The 17,951-nt window shown below is 36.3% G+C and overlaps 1 protein-coding gene across 1 annotated transcript; it reads right to left on the reverse strand.

Moving 5' to 3' along the window:
• Positions 1-1,960: 1,960 nt before the first annotated feature.
• LOC104548510 (rab proteins geranylgeranyltransferase component A 2-like) lies at positions 1,961-17,107 on the reverse strand (the record flags this gene model as incomplete). The annotated part of the gene is made up of 6 exons (XM_010194543.1): positions 17,025-17,107; positions 11,872-11,976; positions 10,909-10,972; positions 9,858-9,954; positions 5,402-5,494; positions 1,961-2,127 (listed from the first exon to the last, which is right to left on the reverse strand). Coding segments are annotated over exons 1-6 (603 nt in total), but the record flags the coding sequence as incomplete, so codon positions are not given.
• Positions 17,108-17,951: the final 844 nt, after the last annotated feature.

Consider the following 17,951-nt stretch of genomic DNA (forward strand, 5'->3'; position numbering starts at 1 on the left):
CAGCCCATGGACTCAGCCTGTCCAGGTCCCTAATGTTTACACTAAAATATTTTTCACTCTATGTAGTGGCTATTTGTTTCAAAATTTGAAACAGGTTCAAAAAAATACATAGCTTTTATCTACTTTTTCTGAAAACCAGTTTTAGGCTCTTGATTGTTTCTCCTCCAAGATCTGCTTGTTTAAAATCTGTCTGACTGACGGTGAACAGATTTAACACAAAGGCTAACTACAGCACCTAAAATATTTAAACACGGCTTGATCTACAATAACATTTCTTAGTGGTAAGAAAAAGAACTCTTAATGTAAGAAAGTTGAATACTAGAAAAGGTGGCTATTGGAATTAGAAATAGGCTGGTTTTAATTGTATTTTAACAGCTTTTAACTTGCACTGTTTTAAGGAACAGTTAAATAAATCTCATTTAGAGAAGAACTCATTTACAATGTAAAACTGCTGCCACAATAATTGTTTTGCATTATTTTTTTACAATTCTTTATCCTCTTGGGAGGCAAATTACTGCCTTGTAAAGCAAAACAAAGGGCACTATTAGCCCTTAATTGTACTGCTCTGACCCTACAGTTCAGGCTATGTCAGCCTTTCCATTTTAAAATCTTATTTTAAGAGGTTTATCACTTAGTCATAAAAGAACCTGCAACTTGTTAGAAGATGGCATGTGCTTTCTCAGAACACAGCCATTAAAAAACAGGTTTAAAGATGACTAGTGCCAGTTAATCCTACAAAGCTGTACAAGTGTTCTCACATTTGTTCTGAAAGCACCCTGACATCACAGCCACTGCTGTGGCAGATTTGTCCAAGAACTGATACCTTCTTGATCAAGGTGGATCTCTGAATGGAAGCGCAAAGGAAGAGCATTCCTGTAGTTTTCTGTTTTACCTACATATATGCATGATCTTCTTGTCCTCTGCTCAACAGCAGTGGGGAAGGCACAATGAGAGGTATGATATGAAGTTCTTTGTGGATTCCTGTGTACCTGCCCTTGAAGATCTGGTGTCCCTGCATATTCTGGCTATTGCCAACATAGGAGGTGGCTATTTCACCATCGCTCCATCTACCTAGTTTTGTTAGGAAGCTTTCACTCTTCAATTCCAATTTCAAAGCACCAGCAGCCTGTCTTAAATTGAGTACTAGTATGTTATGCCTACTACTAGGCAAGTTGCAAGTGGTTCTCATTTCAGGATTCTAGTTAGCAGGAACTAGATACGAAGACACCCAAACACTGAAAAACAAAAATCAGAACTGTGTGAGATCTGGTGCCAACTACTATCTCAAGGTCATGAGTAGAATAACATTCCCTTCAATTCCTTCAGAGACACAATTACACCGTATTTTGTAATACAGTGATACTAAGGCAAAGAGAAGGTAAACGGAGACAGATAGCTTAGAGTAGTAATTACACTGGGTTTTTTTCTCAATAGATTTTAGGTTTTTGAGTATGTCCTGCAGGTATTATACTGCTTTGATGGTCATCCCAACTTGAACTGTAGATAGGGTTTTCTGACCTTTCATTTGTACTGTTTCTCTACTACTTGTTGCAGGAGAAAGATCACATATTTAGGGGAGTTATTGTTTGTACTTCTAAATTATTTGACAGTTTTTCCTTTCCACAGTATTAGAGCAAGAAGCCATTCTACCAAGATCATCACCTTCAGGAACTGCTACCTTCTAGATTCCCTTTACCTGTTCAGATTAGATACCTGCTACTCCTAATGCTACCGTATCAGCTATTTTTTCTTCTCAAGTTTCCTCCATTCTGAATGCCACTGACATTCACTTTGCTCATTAATTAAGATTTTTGTATGCCTAGCTGTGAAGCTTCATAACAGCATCAGTACTAATTACTCAGCATAAAGCAGAAGAACCCAGAACAAAAGTAGATTGTATCTGACTTCCTTAAGGCTTTAATTTGAAAGTTCTGCAACTAAAAAAATTGATTTGCCCAACCTGTTTGACAGCACAGTCATTTCCTAGAGCAGAGTCTGGTCCGGAACAGACATAAACATTTGAGGGTAAGCCATCATATGAATTTTTGTCAATTCCTGAAGAATCTCTCATGTTGAAGTAGACAGCCCAGAGGACTCTAGGTTTTTCCAGTTCTTCATTTTCAATCTCTGAAAAGAAAAGTTTCCAGTAAATAATGTTCACATGTAATAAGAGAAATATGTGATCTAGCATACTAAAAGTCAACGTATTAATGTGGAATTACTCTCTTTGCTTTGAAAAGCAAATTAATTTTACTTTCCATTTTTTTCTGAGGCAGTCTTGCATGGCACTTTTCCTTTACAACCACAGGGATGTAAACTCCACTTATTCTGTACACAGTATGCCACATAAGGACCAATTATCACCAAGAAGCTTGGTCTAAATTTAAAGCCTTTCCACTTCACGCTATCTAGTTTCCTCTGGATAAACTCCATGAGCACATGAGGGTCTGAACAAGTCCTTCATGGGCTAAGCCAACTTTAAGCTCCTGCACTCCATATGCAAAGATATTTTTGATACATACTTTTTTACCCCCATTTAATAGTTTATGTTTGTATGGGAACTGTTTTCGTAACAGAGCTTTGTGTGCTTTAAAGCTGACCATCTTCAAGCCAATCTAAGGAGACTAACTAATGCTCAAGGCTTAAATAAAAGAAGTTTTAAAGAAAAATCCCTTACCAAATTAACTGCAGATAGAGAATTACCAAAAGCCAGAAGTCCTCTATTTGAGATGTGTGATACACACTATGTAGAATCTCTACACTGTGGAAATATGGCTAAATTAAAATAAATTATTAATTTATATTCATCTGTACTTACTGAGGACTTGCACTGTGCTACAATACTCATTTCAAATACAGAAGTAATAATAAACTACATCTTGCTTGTTCATCATCCGTACCTTCTTGCAGTTACTTTGCACATTCATATAACCCCTCTGTGTACAGGCAGAAAAACCCCTGGGAAGATGAAGGTCACTTTACAACAGTGCAGAATGCAATGGAGGAATACACAACACAGATTCGTAGCTTAATAGATACTATTTGTTTGGCATGTTTGCTGTCCCCTTTTTGGTATTTTACCTCCTCTAAAGTAAATGAAGTTTGTAAAAGACCTTACTAGCTTTACTTCTTTCCAAGGAATAAACTTCTAGATAACAACAGCACTCAAAACAGTATTTTAAAGCAGTTGAATTAGAAAAAAAAAAAGAAGAGATAAATCTATGCTGTTCCTTCAGTACCTTTTTATAACTGTCAAATACTTAAAAAAATAGGTGCTAACTGTTTGAAATATAAATTAAATTCATCAGCCTGTGAAAGTCTGAGCCTTAATACAGGGCAAGATGCTCTTTAATATATTTAAAAGTTCACATGCTCATAAAAGTTACTTCTTCCTCATTTAGGCAGGAAAATGAATGGAGTCCTCTTCTCCAGGTGACTTTGCCTCTTTGACCTGCCATGGCCCAGTGCTCACTTTATCTGGTGATTCATTTTCAATAACTCCAACAGTATTTGTTCTGACATTTTAATTAAAATACGACCACTACCTCATCCTGATGATAAAAAGGCCTATGTGTCAGTGAAAACTAGCTTTTCAGTGCCTCAGTGCACCTGAGGACCCCTGTGATCACAGAGTTTCCACAGAAGAATTTCAGTCGGGTTCTAAACAATGTATCATTTCAAAACTGGATCACTTTAAACATTAAGATTAATGCTAACCCCCCAAATGATTAGAAGACACTAAACTGCAAGCTAATCTTTCCTTCACCAATTGAGTCTTTGAAGCACGTGGCACTGTCTTGAAAATTTGAAGATACACGTTAAATATTAAATGCTGAAATTCAGTGGGCTTTAAATTAACAAATACCAACAGGAAAAGTGCCTGCAGCTCTCCAATCTAATAAAGTTTTCTATTTACAAACCCTAGACGTATTCCACATATGTTTTGTGAAGGCTCTTGTACTACAAACCCAGTAAAAAATTGTCTCTGCAACACCAAAATAATTGTCTTTCCTGTAAGCAAAAAAGAAAAAAAAAGAAAATGCATATTATTTAATATTTCGCTTCCTATTAAAGGCACTTTGTTGTCTAATGGAAACAGGAAGGTATTTGCTTTTTCATTAAAAGCTAGAGGGAAGAAAATGGAGAAATGGAAAAAGAACACAGAAAAACAAACTTGTGAAAAGCTGAACTCAACCCTTCATGAAACACTGCTCTTAGTGACAGAGCTCTGAGAGAACAAAGGAAGACTGGTCACATAAAAGACTGCAGGTTTTTTAACAGGACAAAATTCTACATTAATTTATGTTATGCTTCATTCATTAAGTGTAGCAGCAAATATTGTAAGCAAATGAATAATAAATATTATAAAATACATCCAAATCTTACTAACTTGCGTATATAGGAATGTAAACACTTCCACTGACAGTTAAGTGTTGTATTTTTACAGAAGAACTATGATTTACTGTATTTGAGCACACCACATTTAAAAATGCTTTGCCAGGGTTAGAACACGGCAACATCGTTTATGTGCATACCACCTACTCTATGAGCATCTACCAAAAATATGATGACATTCAAAATCTCAGGATTAAATCTGGAAGATTTCTGTGGAACTAGCTCAAAGTATCTCAGGGACAAATTCTTTCTAGGCAGTAACTGCTTTGTCAACAGTCACTGTGAAACTGTCCATCTTGAGGTGAAAGAATTTCCTTGAATTTAGAGCCAAACAGTTCATTACTGGTAATGACTGAGAAGTCTATCTTCCTGATAACTCCACAACTTTAGGCTTCCGCTGCTTAAAGCGGAATCCAGAGAACTTCAACCAAGAACAGCGAACAAGGAAGCACTTGAAGAAGACAACAAAAGGATGAACAACAATGTTTGAATAAGAGAAGGCAAAAGAAAACTAAGAAGCTTATTGCACTGAGCACATCCGGCAGCTTCAGGAGAAAGCAGATCACTAACTTTGGTAACTTTTGTTAGGGATACCCAAGTGACAGAAATCACTAAAACCAGGACAGTCTACAAATAACCAAAAGCAAAACCCCCAAAAGGATTCACAAATATTTCACTTCACTATTGCACATTTGAAGACATAATGAGGAGCAAATATGTTTCCATGAAAAAGAAAGTGTGAAAAATTTTAGACACTTATAGCCATGGCCCTTGTATACTGAAATTAAACCACAGCTGAAGAAGACTTGGACCATTAGAACATGAAACACCAAAAAACCTGGCATCTGTCTAATCAATCTCACTCTGAAAATAGATTTCTTTACTTTGAAATGCTGATATCTAAATAGCAGCTCACCATATGTTGACTCTGACGACAGATTCAGATGTTCAGTAAGAAACATTTCAGTAATAAGGGTAAATTCATATTTCATTTATTTATTTTTACCTTTTTCTGCATTTAGATTGAATAACTTCTGTACAACAGGCTCTAAATCTTCCCGAGCAGTTTTAGTTGATGGACAGGTTAAATGGACTAAATCTGTTAAAAGAGAACACAAACTAATTATAATCGCCAGTACACAGATATATATAAATATAACTTACAAGTTTTAAAAGGCACAGCAGGCTCTTAGAACTCACTGCTCTCCACATAAATCACTTCCTGTACCCCAGAGAAGCACTGCATATTATGGAATTACAGTGCATATACACCCCACAATTTTCTTAACACATCTCATTATTATCTCTCTCTTCAGTGCAGAGAAAATATCACTCTGAATAGGTGTTTACTGAGACCAGAAAAAGCAGCAGCAAGAATCTGGATAACACGTCATATTTACCATTAACGGCCTCTAGAAATCCCACAAACATTCTTATCATAATGTTGGCAGTCCACATCCATCCTAAATCCACAGATATCGCTACTTTCATCAACACCCTCCTTTAAGAGCTAAACTGGGACTGAGTGGGAATTTGGAAGTTTGGCTACAGGCAGTTTAAGCTTGGCTGTACAGGAGTAAGTAGGAATTGATCTTTCTCTACTGAAATAAGAAGTTTGGGCAAGACTTCCACTTCTTTTATTGTACTTAACAGTACATAGGAGATGAATTCAATAGATACATGTTTTAAGTTACAGCTCCAGTGGGCTGGCAGTTAAGGAAAATGAAGAACAGTAGCAACACTGTCACGTTTTGACAAACTTAAAGATAAGCACTGCTGAATATCAGAAAACTGCTGTGTGATGTAAATTATGACAAATGCAATCCCTTGAGTGATAATTTGCAAAACTGATTTCAAGTACTTGTTTTCAAGAGATGCTCTGCACACATCAGAAAAAACCCACAGAGCACAGCAAACCCATACTGGAAAAAGATGACATGGAAAGACTTTGGATGACAAGAACACATTTGTGAAAGTGTGCAATTAATCAAAATTCACTGCACAGCGTGGCCAAATCAACGTAACTAAATCCAATTTTGTATTTCTGAAAAATCACAATTTGGCTTGAATAACGCAGATGTGATGTCTAGATTTCTCACTCATGTACTTGTTTTCATGAAAATAAAGTCGCTAAACAGATTCCTCGTGGATCATACTATTCCTTTATTTGTTCTGTTTTGCAAACTAGGAAAGCCGCTGACTCCTTAGAAAAGATAATCACTTGACGCAGCTCTTGATGTCTTTCCTATTCAGATACAGAGCCGGCTACTCTGCTGCTTATCCCATCTGATTTTACATCCATTCATTCAGTTATTTAAAAGCCTCATCTTAAAGCTTTTAATAAAATCACCTTAAAGGACTCATTTGTTACTGAACAGTTGTCTGGAAACTTATCATCAGAGGAGTATCTGTCAGAGAATGATGAAGAAATTTAACGTATCTCTGTACAAAGTTTACACTGACTCATTTTTTTCTTCATTACTGTACATAATTGATCAATTTAACAGCATGTATAGCTATGGCATTATTTTAAATCCTCATGACAATTTTCTTTTTTCGCTCTGAACTCTGGCCATAGATGTGTCCCTATTTACATCACACATCCTGAGGGATCTCCTGGCTGCAGTTAGGCCACAGAAAGTTTGGCGCTGACTCCAGGAGGACCAGAAATTTAAGTCTTTGTGCTCCCCTGCTTTCAGATTGCATACACACAGCTTACATTCAAACATTAATTTTTTATTTAACCAAAACCAAACCTTCTGTCTAAAAGGAATATGTACTAAAGAAAGTAAATGAAAACAGGTGGTGATAATGAAAGTCTCCCGATAACCTTAACTAAATGGTTACAACCCCAAACACTGTGATATGATCTATTCTTTGCTCAAAAAATCCTCAGTTATAAATCACTGAAGTTCACATAATTTACTTTCTATAAAATCTTTTTTATTATCTTTAAGGTTATGGCTATGAGTCACAGTCATCAGTATATATTTTGATTATATTTGATTTACTCAGGTATAACTGCATTAGTTACAGTGGTTGCCAACATTTGTCTTCAAGTAATTCTTCCAGCAAGAAGAACGATGAGTTTAGTTCATGATTTCATCATTACAGTCTCAATTTTTAGGGCAAGTGAAGGAGTTTGGTTCCACTCAACTGGCAATACAGATTATGTGCCTGTCATTTATGCAGTGTGATCAAAGAGTAGATGTATTTGTATACTTATCTTAAATAATTGTTTGAAGAAGAGATCAGTCAGGTTAAAACCCATTTACAGATAATGATGTAAAAGTTTAAAAAAAATTATGAAATATCTCCCGTAACTAGAATTCAGCTACACCGAAAATACAACTATATTATTTCAAAACATGAAGACAAATTTCATTAAGGAATGTAGTACCTTCACTTCAGAAAGGAAAATAATTTATTGAGAAAATACCAAAAACCTTAACTTTTCTTCACTGCAGAAATTCTCATGAAGCCAATAATTTACACCTCCCTGAACATCAATCCTTCTTTAGAGTCACGGAACTTGGAAACAACCTTTAAGATCATCGAGGCCAACTGTAAACCTAGCACTGGCAAGTCCACCTGCTATGTGTATTCTGTGAACTTGCTGTGTATATTTATCCTCCTGCTATGTACTCAATTTGTGAACCCTTAAAATAAGTTAGCTATTTAAAGGATAAATATTAATAATAGTGCTACAAAGTGTAAGTTCTTAATTAGAGATCTGTCTTTTTTAAATTGTTGTTGAAGTATGAAATACAACTCTGAACGACCTAATCGTTCAGTTCGCTCCTGCAGGCAAAGAGCTGAGTTCAAGTCCAGGTAATAATAAAATAAATTGGTTATTGTTACAGTTACTTATTTTTTGTTAAAAAGCATTAGGTCAGGTAACGTCTAGTTTACTTATCTTCCACAGAGGGTCCCAAACTGGTAACCTATTTAACAGAACTCAGGGAAAAAAACTGGAAAGAAAAAGAAATATTCACTAAGACCATTTTGTTGGTCATCTATCTGAAGTTCACCTCAAAAACCAACAAGAGAGATGTAAAGCTGGAAAATGGTTATGGAAATACTTCTGGAAAGACAACTGCTTAGACATTTTTCAAATTAAAGAATCTAATCCAGTAGACAATAATAACAAAGCTCTTCAAAGAATTTTTATAGCTGTATCTCAAATATATCATGACGCACTCCTTCCCTTCAGATCTCATAATGGGACATAATTGCACCTCCACCAAAACTTTTAGAAGATAAAGTCTCCCAGTACAGTGTACGTCAGGTACTTCCATTTAATAGTTCAACTAAGGTAGTCCATTTTCAAAAACCAAACTAGTGACAAACTACCATTACCATTCATGTGCTTTAGATATTTTTTAAATCTACTGAGCGAAAATTCTATTACTGTGTAAGTAAAAATAAGTCTATTAATTTGCCTATTAATTGTTCAGAATATGCCAATTAAGAAAAAAGCAGAAACTGCAGCAGAAACAAGAACTTCTGCTCCAAAACATTCTGCTGGAAACACCACTGAAATATCCTTGATGGTTCTACTGAGAATCTATACTTATGACAACAAAAGTCTGCAACATTTTTTATGAGACCACAGAGTCCTACGGCAAAAGGATTCTGTTAAATTTTAAAGGTAGTCTGAAAGGAAAAAAAAACCAAACACGCATCTATGTTAACTAAAATCCCATCTGTTTGCTGACAGGTTTGGGTGGGTTTTAGCCATTTCATTATAGTGGTAAGAGAAATTCTTGGCAGGATTTTTTTTTAACTTACAGTTGTTTTATTTGTAAAATCTTAGTATTTTGACTTGAAGACTGCATAATCTTAGCTAGTAACAGTGGAGAAAGAAACAGTCTGCTAGAGGTCTCCACTAACCTAAGCAGCCATTCTGCTCAATCTTCAGTTGACTTAACAATCTTGCAGAATAAACAAAAGGTGGAATTCTAATACTTTCTGAATTCAAAAAAAACAATACAGCAGTTATAACCAAAAAAAAATCCCTCTTTGTTGGTGCTGTTTCATAATTACTGTCCAATAAATAGTATATTGTCCCAGTGCTAATAAGGCCACAACTTACTGGCCACATAGGTGTTAAAAGGAACACTCAACATTTGATCTGCTTGGAAATAAAGAACAGTATTACCGTAAAAATCACAGCAAGATTTTAAATAAATAATCAGCACATGTAAATTTAAAAAACATTGACTGCAACAAGAACCCTGTAGTTTGATTCCTAAGCCACATGAAAGGGCACACAAGTGCTACAGAACGAAGGCAATGCACTGCTTCTCTCATCTGCTGACAACAGTAATGCAGCGCACGCTCTTTTCAGGTAACAGCCTGGTCGTTGTGCAGCAGAGGAACGATAAGCACACGTCTTCAGTTTCGTTTCAGAGTTGATAAAGGAAAAAATACAGTTAAGATTACATATAACCTGTACTCACACGTGTCCTTCATGCACGTCATGGTTGAGGAGCACAACTCAATGACGCAAACGGCTGGTCTTCCTAGATCCACTGGAGGCATTGTCAAAACGGAAACCTATCGAGCAGAAAGAACAACTTATGGTAAACCAAAGTAACGTGGAGGAAGAGGCAACTAACACAATTCTGAGTAAAGATGAAAAATAACTGCAGACATTTATACAATTTTGTTTTCTGGTTTATTAGTAACAGTTGGTGCAATCAATCCTGCAGAATTTGAGCATTCAAGAATTTCTACCAAAGTCAGTAAGGCCACCTTGCTGTCAGTAGGGAACATCAGCAGCTGCGGAACAGAAGGAAAACCTCCTATCACAGCCCTTTCCAGAAGGCTGTCAGTTTAGAAACTATGTTGGCAAGAGACTGCAAAATTGTTTTTGAGCACCAGGCAGAGCACTATTAGGTGAGAACAACTGGAGTACGTTTTAATGCAGACTGCTAGTAGCAGGATGCAAGAAGAACAAGCTTCTCTGTCATATGTGTTATTATTTTGTAGGTCCTACTTAACCTGTAAGAATACAGGAAGCATACAGAAGACATACTTAACACAGACTAATATCCTTTAAAATTAAGGTCTTAAAAGACTGACAAACCAGAAACATTTAAAGAAGGATCTGAAAGTACACACCAGGAAGTTCAAACAGTAAAAGTGAATGTTAAAAAAAAACCAAAATAACTTTGAACAAAGTTTGGACAAGAGAAATAATTAATAGTTAACAGAACACTAAGGGTAATAGTTCATTAAAAACAAGCAAAATGAACTACCTTAAAGAGAGCAGCTTAGAAACTCTGTTAATTAATACAGTGCCAACCAAACAGGAAAACCCAAGTCACTGAACTAAAATAAAATAAAATTTCTAATAATTTTATAAAGACTAACAAATTAAAGAATTACCAGTAAAGAGAGATGACTAAAAAGCTGGATTCAAGCAGAAACAAAAGTTAATTCCTAACAAGAAGTAAATATCAATGCATACAATTCATAAAAACTAAGTGATACAAAATTGATATATACCTGCTGCTCTGAATCTGTGCTTAGTACAGACTGATCAGTAATGAGCACTGCTCTGGAGATCTGCCTACAATTAAATAAAACAATTAGGGCATTTCACAAAAATGTAAAAAAATGGCACTTTGGACACATAGCTTTGTCAATACCACTCTAAACATACTACTGTGGAAAGGCTACTTAAACAAATCATCTTTATCCATATGACTGTTAGTGGGACATCTTGCCTATTGCTGCAGCAGGACCACATCTGAAACATTAATGTAGTATTTCCAATAACCAAAATAGATGATGAATAAATGAGCCAGTGCCATTATAAAGAATAGCTTGAATATCCTCCCAATTGATTTTTTTAAAATTGTTTTGTTTATTTGATCAAGCTTAGTAGCAGCATTGTAAAGGACTTTTTATGTTTTAAACATCACAGGACGCTTTAGCTTAAGGGGAAATACAGCAGGGTGTAGTTCATGAATTGAAGTTTATAATCCTACATTGCCCATGATTATTTCTGCACAGAAGCTACTACTACAGTTTTGCTAATGTCTCATCTGCAGTATTTTGAAGATGAAGGCGGTGTATGTCCAGTGCTTTGGGCAACAGCCGTAAAAATCAGAGAAAGCACTGACTTTTAATACTTATCTAAACCTGAACAAATTTAAAGCGAGAACACCAACAGGCACCTCTACCTTACAAACGCTGTTTAACAAATATGAAACCCCTAATGCACTTAGAGCTATTGGGTTTTTAATAAGAAAAGGGAGAATACCATTTAGAGGACAATTTAAGAAAACCTAAACATTGAAAGTATACACTCTGTCCTCAAGTGTATAGAAGAGAAAAACTACACACAGAACTATGCCGTACTGCAAAGACAAAGCAGGAGCCAACAATCTCTTACGTTTAACTTGCATGGTACTTGATATACTGCTATTTAAAGAAATGTACTATGTTGACTCTTTTACTACATACCTGTAACACACATTTGTGCATACGCTCTCTGAAAGGTAACTATCTTCCACAATGAAGTAGTTAGCACTTATTCTTTGTCCAAAATGATCCACAATAGCTTTGCATCTGTAAAAAAATATAGAAATCAAACAACAAAAAAAGAAATTTAGATAGAAGGTAACAAAAGCATATGGTAAGCTTTCAAAATTTAGTTATATAGCACATCCTTTCTATCCTTCAAGTAAGTTAGCTACACATTTCTTTAACATGTGAACCCCTGAAACAACTCAAGTGAAGCTGATGAATAAATCCTAGACTTACACATTCTATCTGGCATAGACAATTTTTGATACATAATGCCATTACAGATAATGATATTAGAACATTAATAAGTTGGTCGCTTTATAAGGAAAACTAAATATAAGTTGTTAACACTGGCATGTGATTGTACATGAAAATGGCATACTTCTCTAACCTTATGATACATTAAAGAGTAACACTGTGATTTATTCTGTAGGTGCTACCCTATCACAGTGTTATTTATCCCCAGTCAGCAACCTTTTACCAAAGACAAGACTATTCTGACAACAATATTTGACACATTAAATCGTAAACTAACTTAAGAGATGTAAGGAAAAATCCCTGAGAAATATGTGCATCAGCCTGTTCCAAGAGAACTTGTCCGAGCTTCTATATTTGGGACTACATTTTATCTCTAAGTTACACATAAAAGGATTAACTAAGTCGCACTGCTTTACGAGCAACACCAATGTTTCTGATAAGATACGGTTTGTCTTTGAACAAATTCTAATGCAAACATGTATTAGTCTACCTCAGGCAATGCTTGACAAAGTCAGAAAAGAAAAACCCAAGACCCCTCCAGAAAAATCTTTCAGGTCAAAACAAAATGAGAACAGACACTGCTAAAAAAATTTTCAAGAGTCAAGCGTAACAACAGACCAACACTCTTATAAATGGGACAGAAATGCACCCACAGTAAAGAAGCGATTCAGAGAGATTAGATGAGAACAGGACCCCAATTTCAGATTTTAATGGTGAAAAATCTCTATCCAAGAGCAAACTTCATACTTCTGCAGGAAGAACACAAGTAGCATTCTTTGCACAGTTTCAATCACATTCTATTCAACACGTGTTTCACTTGCCGCTTGAAGTTTTTTCTTCATGTTAACCTACCTGATTTCATTCTCCAGCATTCATTTGAATACTGCAAATAAACAAGGAAGTCGAGCTGCTACAGTTCATTTCTAATTATAACCTTTCTCATTGTTTATGAAACAATTTCCACCCCCAGCCCCCAACATTATCGAAGGGGAAAGGTTGATTAAATGTCATGTTGCATCACTCAAAGCCAGCAAAAGCAAGACGCTCTTTCTTTTCCTGCTAAGTGTCATTTCCTCTCCTTTGTTCAGGAATAGCTATCAGGTCATATGTTTGATAAGAGTCTAAACAGAGAGAGAGATAGTGCTTTTAATTTCAGTCTCCACTTTACTTCAAAGGACGATGCTGAGAAAACTTCTTTCAAGTACTGCTTCTAAATATGGAAAACACTTATGCACTGACATTATCAGGTCTCTGTCATCTGATATGTGTTGGGACAATGAATCATACAGAACCCTCCATTGACCTTCTTTCAATGTGTCTAGATAAAAGGATGAAAATTAGAATCCATCTCCTTGCAGTGCCACGAGTTATAAATGTACTTTATAGGGCTCATTATCCAAACTAATGGACTAAGGGCGACATCCTTGAAATGGACTCAGCAGCACTGACAAAGCCAGTATGCAATATTTCAAGAAAGATATGTAAATTACTATGTGTTTGCTATATCTTTTTATTACAGATGTATAAATATCCATTTATCACATCTTCTCCATTTTTGACAGAACTATGTAATTGGAAACATATGTACAGTGTGATCGACGTAAAATGCCCCCATTATTAATGTAATCCATGTAACTTACAATACTCTAAATTTTACCATATGCACCCAAATAAGTGACCTACAACAAACGTGGAGAACATAAACAACAAAAAGAGAAATAACTGTCATGCATATGTTCAATGTGCTTCTTCCCCAACCTAAGGAATATGACATGGTTTTTATTTTCTAACAGACCATCAGAGTTCTGTCAAGGCTGCAGGATGTTCTGCATAGGTGTCAAAACAGAGACCTAATCTGATACAATACGTAAAAAAATAGAAATTTTGAAGTGTATGTCTTAAAAGTTTCTGTAGTTTCTGTTTATTTTTATAACCTCTAAAAAGGGTTACAGTAACATGGTAAAACTAATTGTATAGTTGGGGATAAACCCTACCGTTCTCTGTATATACAATTATGAGTAGTTAAATAAAGTGAAAAAAGCAATTCAAGTGGATATTGAGTGGGTTCTTATTTTTCTTGTGCCGGAGAGAATGTTAGCCAAGTCTGGAATGGAGCTGGAATAAACTTTGGTGACATTCAGGGACTTGAAATTTAACTTTAAGATATCAACAAGTTCGAGAAGAAAATCAAGGTTGTAGCTGTAGGTATAATTTTTCCTTACATGTACTAGAGCAAGAATATTCATAGAATCACAGAACGGTTTGAAAGGACCTTAAAGATGATCAAGTCCAACCCCCCTGCCATGTACTAAGGTCTTGATTAAGTCTGTAGGCTACAGAAGGTGCTTATAAAATAAGTGATGAATATGGCACCATTTGACTAAATTTCTACTGTTGTTTCAGCTCTTTGTAACCAAAGTAAGCTGCCTCTGAAACCACAGAGACAGCTCCAGTGACAAAGAGATATGAATTTGTCTGTTACCGATTACTGTTAATGGCCTGTTGACTCAAAAGCTCAGTCACTCATAAATATCCTCATTAACAATTTGATAGCTGATTTTTATTAGGCAAAACACTGAAGCCCAAAGCCAGGAGGAAATTAGAGCTAGTGGAGGGAGAGAATACACAGTAAGGAAAGAGAGAACATGAAAAAAGAAGGGAAAGGAAATCGTGATGATCCCAGCACCAAAACGGACAGCTTCCTAAATAACACTCTAAGGAAAAGCCCTAACAAGTGAAAACTGTATTGTGTTCAGGTGAGAGAAGAGAAAAACAAGAGAAAATCATGTAACTGAATAAACCCATACATCTTGGCAGCGCCAAGAAAAAGGCAGGTGACTAGGGCTGGGAAGCTGGATGTGCAGTGCTTCTTCATATTCAGCATCAGATAACGGCATTACTACAAAAACAATGGTTTTGGAATAATGAAAGTCTGGTTAAAGTCTGTTAAAAATATTTCCCTAATTCTGCACCTCAAAAATCTGATCTTCAGTTTTCAGTGAAAACGGCATACATGAACCACTGAAGCAGCCCAACAGCCTAAAAAAGACACTTGAAACTTATCTGGAACTCGGAGGAACTTATTAAAACCAAAACATAAAAGCACATTAAAAGAAAAGCAGCACTCCACCTTTTTTAGAATACATATAATCTTAAAGAGAAAAACATTAATTTCAAAGGTCTTTGGAATGTGTAAAAGAAGCTGGAAACTGGGGCGACCAGCACCACTGACCAGTAAAGATCTACAAAGAGCTGTGTTTCCAAGTTGCTAACAACTGGGAGCTTTGTCCCTCTGACAGGGTACATTAACTACTTACACATTATTGGAAAATAAAGTTCAAGTATTACTGTAAAAAAAAAACCAAAACACAACCAACAAACCAAAGAGCTTTATGGAAGGGGCACAATTTCATTTGCATATGGATCCTGCACTTAACACACATGATGAAATACTATCACACCTGCATCTCAAAGTCTGAAACTATGCAGTGAACTCAAGAACTGGCAGAAAACCTGGCAGAACCTTAAGGGACTGGCAGAAAAATAAAATGTGCTGTTCACAGAATTTCAGGAAAAACAGATGCTACACAAACTGGACACAAACTGGAACACAGGAGGATCCACTGAAATTGGAGAAGAAACTTCTTCTCAGTGAGGGTGACAGAGCCCTGGCCCAGGCTGCCCAGAGAGGTTGTGGAGTCTCCTTCTCTGCAGACATTCAAAACCCGCCTGGACGCCTTCCTGTGTAACCTCATCTGGGTGTTCCTGCTCCGGCAGGGGGATTGGACTGGATGAGCTTTGGAGGTCCCTTCCAATCCCTAACGGTCTGGGATTCTGTGATTCTGTCATGACAAATCTAGTCACAAGTACCACGCTCTAAAAGATCAAATGTGCAGTGCAACTGGAAAGTAAGCACATTACATCCATCATTTAACTACTGATTTTCCTAATAAAATGTTTGTTCTGTGATTCTGTCATGACAGATCTAGTCACAAGTACCACTCTCTAAAAGATCAAATGTGTAGTGCAACTGGAAAGGAAGCACATTACATCCACCATTTAACTACTGATTTTCCTAATAAAATGTTCCTATGTCTTCTCTATCTTAATTTTCAAAATTCTCTACAGAATGTTTTGAACGCTTCAATTACAGAAACTAAACTGAAAACACTCTTAAGAGAGCTAAACTCTGCAGTCAGACTAATAACTGACAGCATGTATGTAACAGAAACCATGACAATCTACAGGGGTGTGAAAAATGCCACCACGGACAAAACTACGGGTTGATTTTTCTTAGCTTAACTTTAAACCCACCCACAGGCCTGATATTGTTGTGAAAGAATTTATCCTAGGATAAGAGGGCAGCATAGTTTATGACAACAATCTACCTAAAAACTCATTAAAGTCTTTTCTCTTGGAGTGACATGCATTATCAGCAAAGATTAATCTGATGAGTCTTTAGGTGAGCTCCATTTTTAAAAATGCAATAACAGAGGGCTTTGTTGTCATCTGATGAAAATCAATTAGAGTAGGTAAGGCCACAAGGAAAACTAACATCACTCATCACCAGCCCCCCGGCAGCTGAAATGATTTGTCTTCCAAGCTTGGGTGATCAGGAGCTGTAGTAATATCACAGGGAAATTAATTTAGTTTCTATATTCTAGACCCGCTTTCCTTGTTCTGGAGGACCTATACACAAATTACTTTTAATCAAGGTTGATGTGTTATTAATACCAAGGAGGATCTTTGAAGAATCTTTTTTTTTTTAAATTGACTTAATACATTTTTCATCTGAATTTTGTATATAAACAGGTTACTTATATCACCCTTACCGTCCAGATTCTTTGTCCACTACAAGGCACCGCACAGGATGGCGAAGACAATAGATACCACCAAACACAGCACACATCCTGGAAACACATTAGGAGAAAATAAAGGTTACTCTTAGCACAACTAATTGTAATCAATGTGAGCGTGTGTCACAAGCAAGGCAAAGCACTGCGCGTGTTGTAGTACATTTTTAATGACACGTCTTCACCTCTGAATCAGAGAATCAAAAAGCCATCGAAATAAAGCATGTCATACAGTTTTTGCAAAGGATATGTTGTTAACTCCTCTGTATTAGTATTTGTCTTCCTCCTCTCAGTTGTCACATTAGAAGTTATTTCTCTACTCTTACACTCTGGGAACTTCATTGACTCCAAGCACCTCAAATTTTGAGAGCGCTGAGAAGTGCTCCAACAGAATGAAGACTTCTGACAATCTGAAGATCACCTCTTACAAATAAGGATTCCTCCAGGTTCTGCCTGTGCTACGATATTAAGATATTATGAAGATATTCTATGCATGGACTTACGATTTAAAAAAAATCCTGAAGGAAAAAAGGAACCAGCTTACACAGGTCAGTTTTTCAAAAGCTAACGTTTACTAAGCTATTCAGCAACGTTCCACTTACAAAGAAAACCCCATACCTAAATCCAAGAAAATGATGCCATCCAGACGTTAATCTAATAGCACAACTCACCTGCTCCTAAACTCTGAGGAGACTCAGAATTTAAAGAAACTAGATTATTGCATTTACACATCAGGGACTTCATGTGAAGTCAAGCCCACTGCAAAACTTCATCATTAGCCAGGCTGTTTTATCACCCCCTTGAAGATACATCCGACTAAACCTCTTCACCAGGTGAACCTGTCCTATGCACAAAGTCTGAGACTGCTCTCCCGTAAAGCTGCACAGTAAAAGTTCAGTTGATAGG

The sequence above is a fragment of the Mesitornis unicolor genome, unplaced genomic scaffold, assembly GCF_000695765.1.
Source record: "Mesitornis unicolor isolate BGI_N332 unplaced genomic scaffold, ASM69576v1 scaffold27671, whole genome shotgun sequence".
Classification (NCBI taxonomy): Eukaryota; Metazoa; Chordata; class Aves; order Mesitornithiformes; family Mesitornithidae; genus Mesitornis; species Mesitornis unicolor.